Source organism: Muscardinus avellanarius, assembly GCF_963383645.1.
Source record: "Muscardinus avellanarius genome assembly, chromosome: 10".
Classification (NCBI taxonomy): domain Eukaryota; kingdom Metazoa; phylum Chordata; class Mammalia; order Rodentia; family Gliridae; genus Muscardinus; species Muscardinus avellanarius.
The window spans coordinates 67,504,319-67,509,403 of NC_137796.1; the positions used below are offsets into that span (position 1 = coordinate 67,504,319).

The following is a 5,085-nucleotide window of genomic DNA, read 5'->3' on the forward strand; positions in this document are numbered from 1 at the left end:
AGGAAACACCGTTTCCCAAACACAACCTTCTTGGCTTTTGTGGTGTGGACAGGTAGGCATACAATAGAACACCCAACTCATTCCCTTGTCCCCGGGCTGTCCCCCAGTGACTGCACTTAGCCACTTTCTGAGCATGCGTCCTGAGGTACTCAACACTTTTTGACATCAATGCCACCATGCTGGGCATTCTTTGCTGTTATTTCCTCCACTTTTAGCAACACCACTTTGTAGCAAAACATAGGGCTGCCTGGCTCTTTGTTTGGCTTTGCAATATCCCGCTGTATGGGTACCCCATAATTAAGTTGTCCTTTCTCCGTGGGCACTGCATTTAGTTCAGTGTTCCGGTGTCACCATCCATGACATAGGGGCCATTCCTGATGTCCCGTCATAAGCCCATGGACTTGAGTCCGCTGGACAAGTTCCCACAAGTGGAATCTCTGGTTCAGAAGATTGTAACAGGAAACACCTTTCTCCAAAAAGGTTTGTGTGGATGTGTGCTCCCCAGGAGCATAGGAGGGCACTTGTGGGTAAATAATAGGTAAACAGGAAGGTGCTGCAGAGCAGTGGGGAGGTGACTGCAGCGGCCCTGTGCTGCTCGGTCAGCAGTGGGTTTCCACGCGGGGGACCTGAGCTCGGCAGGGGCTAGCACTCCGCAGACCCTCCCTCCCCACTAGCCATGTGTCTTCGCGAAGCCTTGGTTTGAACATCTGTTGAATGGGGCACATCAAAAACCAAACCTTTTAGGGTCCTTGTGAAAGTTCAGTGAAGGGATCTATACAGAGCCCTTAGCACGGGGTCTGGCAAAGACTTAATAAAAGACATTTTATGCCGGGCGTGGTGGCGCATGCTTGTAATCCCCGGGCTTGGGAGGCAGAGACAGGAGGATCGTGCAGGTTCGAAGCCAGCCACGCTGGCTTAAGAGACCCTGTTTCCAAATAAAAATATAAAATAGGTCTGGGAGTGTAGCCCGGAGGTAGAAGGGCTTCCAGGAACCCCAGTACCCCCCCCCCACACACACACACAGACATTTTATTCCGATCCTATGTGCTCACTAAGAAGGGAGTTTCCAGGACAGCCCCGTGAACCCTCGGGAGGTGACTCAGCTCTGCACCCGCTGCTGTGCCTCCTTGCAGTTATCCAGCCAGAGGAGACTCCCCAAGTCAGGGTTTCTCGACTTGCTGCTGCCGATGTTTTGGGGGGATGGTGATTCTTTACTGTGGGGTCACCCTGTGTATTTGTAGAAAGCTGAGCAACTTCTCTGGTTTCTATTACATGCCGAGAATATCTCCTCTGAGTTAGGACAGCCAAACCTGCCCTCAGATGTGCCCTTTTTGGGGGTGGGGGACACGGTTGTCTCTGGTTGAGAACCACTGCTGTAATTGAGCCCCCTGTGAGCGGAGGAATGTAAGCTGAGGCTTCCAGCCTGCGGGTGGGGATACTGTGGACGTTCATACCTTGTGAAGAGGGAGGTTTTAAAATCTCATTCTGTCCCACAAGCAAGGCTTCTGTGAAACTCATTAGCCAGTGGGAGAACTGGGGCTCCAACCCGGGGCCTCTGAACATCTTCTCCGCCTCTTGATATGATGTTTGTAGTACTGCCATTTACAGTCACAAGAGACAACCCCCTGCTGCAGTTCTGAGAAGCATAGACTCACCTATTTGGATGAAGACAGAAAGGCAGACAGTGCTTCATGTGTAGATGGTAACCTCATTTAATCCTCATGATGACCTCAGGAGAAGGACATCATTTCTAAGCTTCGCAGATAAATAAATCAAGGCACAGAGAGGTTAAGTAGCTTGCCTGAGACCACATAGCTTGTAAGTGGCAGGCTTGGAATCGAAACCAGGCAGCTTCACTACAGATTCTGTGCTGTAAACCAGAACAGCGCTGCTTCTGGGTTGTGAGTATGGACCCTTGTGAGTCCTCAGTTTCTTTCTGAGGTACTGGGGATTGGACCCATGGGTGTTCTCCCTCAAGCTACACCCCCAGACCTTTTTATTTTGGAACAAGGTATTGCTAAATTGCAGAGGGTCTCACTAAATTACTGAGTATTTTGCTAAATTGCTGAGGCAAGTTTCAAACCTGTGATCCTCCTGTCTCAGCTTCCAAAGTACTGGGGTTACAAATTTATTTTTATTTTTATTTTCATGGCAGGGTCCTGTCACCAAAAGAAACTGGAGCTGTGTGTGGTGGTACACGCTTGTAATCCCAGTACTTAGGAGGCTGAGACAGGAGGATCACATGTTCACAGCCAGCCTCAGCCATTTAGTGAGGCCCTCTGAAACTTAGTAAGACTCTATTTCAAAATAAATTAAAAATAGAGCTGGAAGTATATCTCAGAGGTAGAATGCCCTCTGGATTCAATCCCCAGTGCCAAAAGAAAAAGGAAGGAAGGAAGGAAGGAAACAAACTAAAGCCAGTACTCCAATAAAAATTTAATAAAGAAACATGAAACTTCCTCTAGTGAAAGGAGCCAGATCCCCAGCCCACAAGCTCTCCATGTGTTGGTGGCCCCAGGGAGCCCATGGGGCAGTTTGTAAAGGCCGTTGCCAGCTCCTCGTTTTGCAGACAAAAAAGAAACTAAAGAAAAAAATTGGGACATGGGTAATAACAGCAACACAGCAAGGCTGGATGTCGTCATTTCTGTGCTACACACTGGGCACCATGCTACACACTTACAAGTGTAACCTCACTTCCTTTCCAAATGATCTTGGGAGTATCTATTTCTTTTCTTTTCTTTTCTTTTTTTCTTTTTGCAGTACTGGGGATGGAACCCAGTTTCTACCTCCGAGCTATACCCTCATTCTTATTTTTTACTCTTTATTTTGAAACAGGGTCTCAATGAGTTGCAAAGGACCTCACTAAGTAGCTGAGGCTGTCTGAGAATTGTGATCCTCCTGTCTCAGCCTCTCAAATGCTGGGATTATAAGCATTCGCCACCATGCCCGGGTTAGCTATTTCTTTTGATTAGCTCTTTCGGTAACTTCAACGAGTATGCTAGCTTCTCTCTGAGCAGTGATACCTGACAAGCTGACAGTCTGATTCTTTCTCCTAATACCCAATGAAATAGATCACAGCTAGCCAGGTGTGGTGGCCCATGCCTGTAATCCCAGTACTTAAGAGGCTGAGACAAAAGGATCACAGGTTCAAGGCCAGCCTCAGCAATTTAGCAGGATCCTGTTTCAAAGTAAAAAATCAAAACTGCTGAGGGTGCAGCTTGGAGGTGGAATGCCCCTAGGTTCGACCCCAGTAATTCTCATTCTCTCTCTCTCTCTCTCTCTCTCTCTCTCTCTCTCTCTCTCACACACACACACACACACACACACACACCACAGCTTAACAGTAAACAATGTTCACCAATTTATTATCCCTAGAAACCATCCCACAGGAATGTCTCATCTTCCCAAGTACTGTGATTACAAACATGTGTCGCTGTGCCTGTCTTCATCCAACTTTTAATCTTTTCCTCATAGGTCCTTGTTTTTTATTCTCCGCACACACCACTCCTGGAATGTTTTATGCAGTTTGGGGGAGTTTTCAAAGACAACATGGCCAATCTCACGGTGGTGTCTGCCTTCATCCTCCAGGGCTTTTCAGCCGTCCCCGAGATACAGCTGCTCAGTGCGGCTGCTTTCCTTCTCATTTACCTGGCTGCTGTTCTGGGCAACTTCTCCATCATGGCTGCTGTGACGCTTGATACCCGCCTGCACACGCCCATGTACTTCTTCCTCAAACACCTCTCTCTGGTGGACATCTGCTCCATGTCCACCACTCTACCCCGGGCCCTGGTGGCCACCGTGGTGGGTTCCCAGGAGATTTCCCTCCCTGCCTGTGCCTGCCAACTCTTTGCCTTTGTCTGCCTCGGCTCCACAGAGTGTTTTCTTATCACCTCCATGGCCTACGATCGCTGTCTGGCCATCTACAGGCCCTTGAGGTACGGGGCAGCCATGAGCGCCCAGACCTGCATCTCCCTGGTGGTGGTGGCCTGGGGTGGCGGGCTGCTCTTCTCCACCTTCCACACAGCCAACACCTTCTCCTTGCCCTTCTGCGGCCCCAATGTGATTGATCACTTCTTCTGTGACATCCCCCCGCTCCTGCGCCTCGCCTGTGCCCAGGCAGAGGCCCATGAGGCGGCTGGATTTGCAGCCAGCGGCTGCGTCATTATGACCTGCTTTGCCCTCACGCTCTTGTCTTATATCCGCATCTTGGCCACAGTGGTCCAGATCCGATCGGCCACTGGCCGCCAGAAGGCCCTCTCCACGTGCTCTGCTCACCTGGCCACCGTGCTCCTGTTTTATGGGACTGGCAGCTCTGCCTACATGCAGCCCACGGCTCACTACTCTCCACTGCAGGGGCGCCTGGCTGCTGTCTTCTACTCCATCCTCACGCCCACCCTGAATCCGCTGATCTACAGCCTGAGGAACAAGGACATGAAGGCGGCCCTGTGGAGGATGTTTTCAGGTGTCATCTTAAGGCCTGGCACCTGGACCTGGGAGGAATGCTCGTTCACTCACTTAGGATGTCCCTTACGCTGGAGGTTTTAGCGGTTCCAAGAACCACCAGGAAGATCAAATGGCTAAGGAAAGTTGGCAACAAGTTGGGAGTGGTGGCGTACACCTGTAATCCCAGTACTTGGGAAGCTGAGACATGAGGATCACGGGTTTGAGGCCAGCCCTTGAAACTTAGTGAGACCCTCTGTGTTTCAGTAAGATTATTTTAAAATAAAAGTTAAAAAGGGATGGGGGTAGACTGGAGGTAGAATGTTCCTGAGGTCAATTCCCAGTACAACAACGAAGAAGAAGAAGAAGAAGAAGAAGAAGAAGAAGAAGAAGAAGAAGAAGAAGAAGAAGAGAAGAAGAAGAAGAAAAAGAAAGAAAAAAAAAAAGAAAATGCCACAGATTTATATGTCAAGAAGCCAGGCAAAAGGCCCCAGGGGACGTCTGGATAAAATGAAGAGATTCAGTGCACACTGAATTTAGGCAAATAATCTATATGCATATAGGGAAAGGTAGAAAGCAATTTATTTTATATTTTGGTACTACGGATAGAACCAGGGGCAGGGGCATTCTATGTCCCAGCTATAC

General features: G+C 49.1%; 1 protein-coding gene across 1 annotated transcript; it reads left to right on the forward strand.

The window, feature by feature from the left end:
- Positions 1–3,549: 3,549 nt before the first annotated feature.
- On the forward strand, positions 3,550–4,545 carry LOC308268660 (olfactory receptor 10C1-like; the record flags this gene model as incomplete). The annotated part of the gene is made up of 1 exon (XM_080703772.1): positions 3,550–4,545. The coding sequence occupies one exon, from the start codon at positions 3,550–3,552 to the stop codon at positions 4,543–4,545; it is 996 nt and encodes a 331-aa protein (XP_080559898.1).
- Between the last annotated feature and the right edge of the window lie 540 nt (positions 4,546–5,085).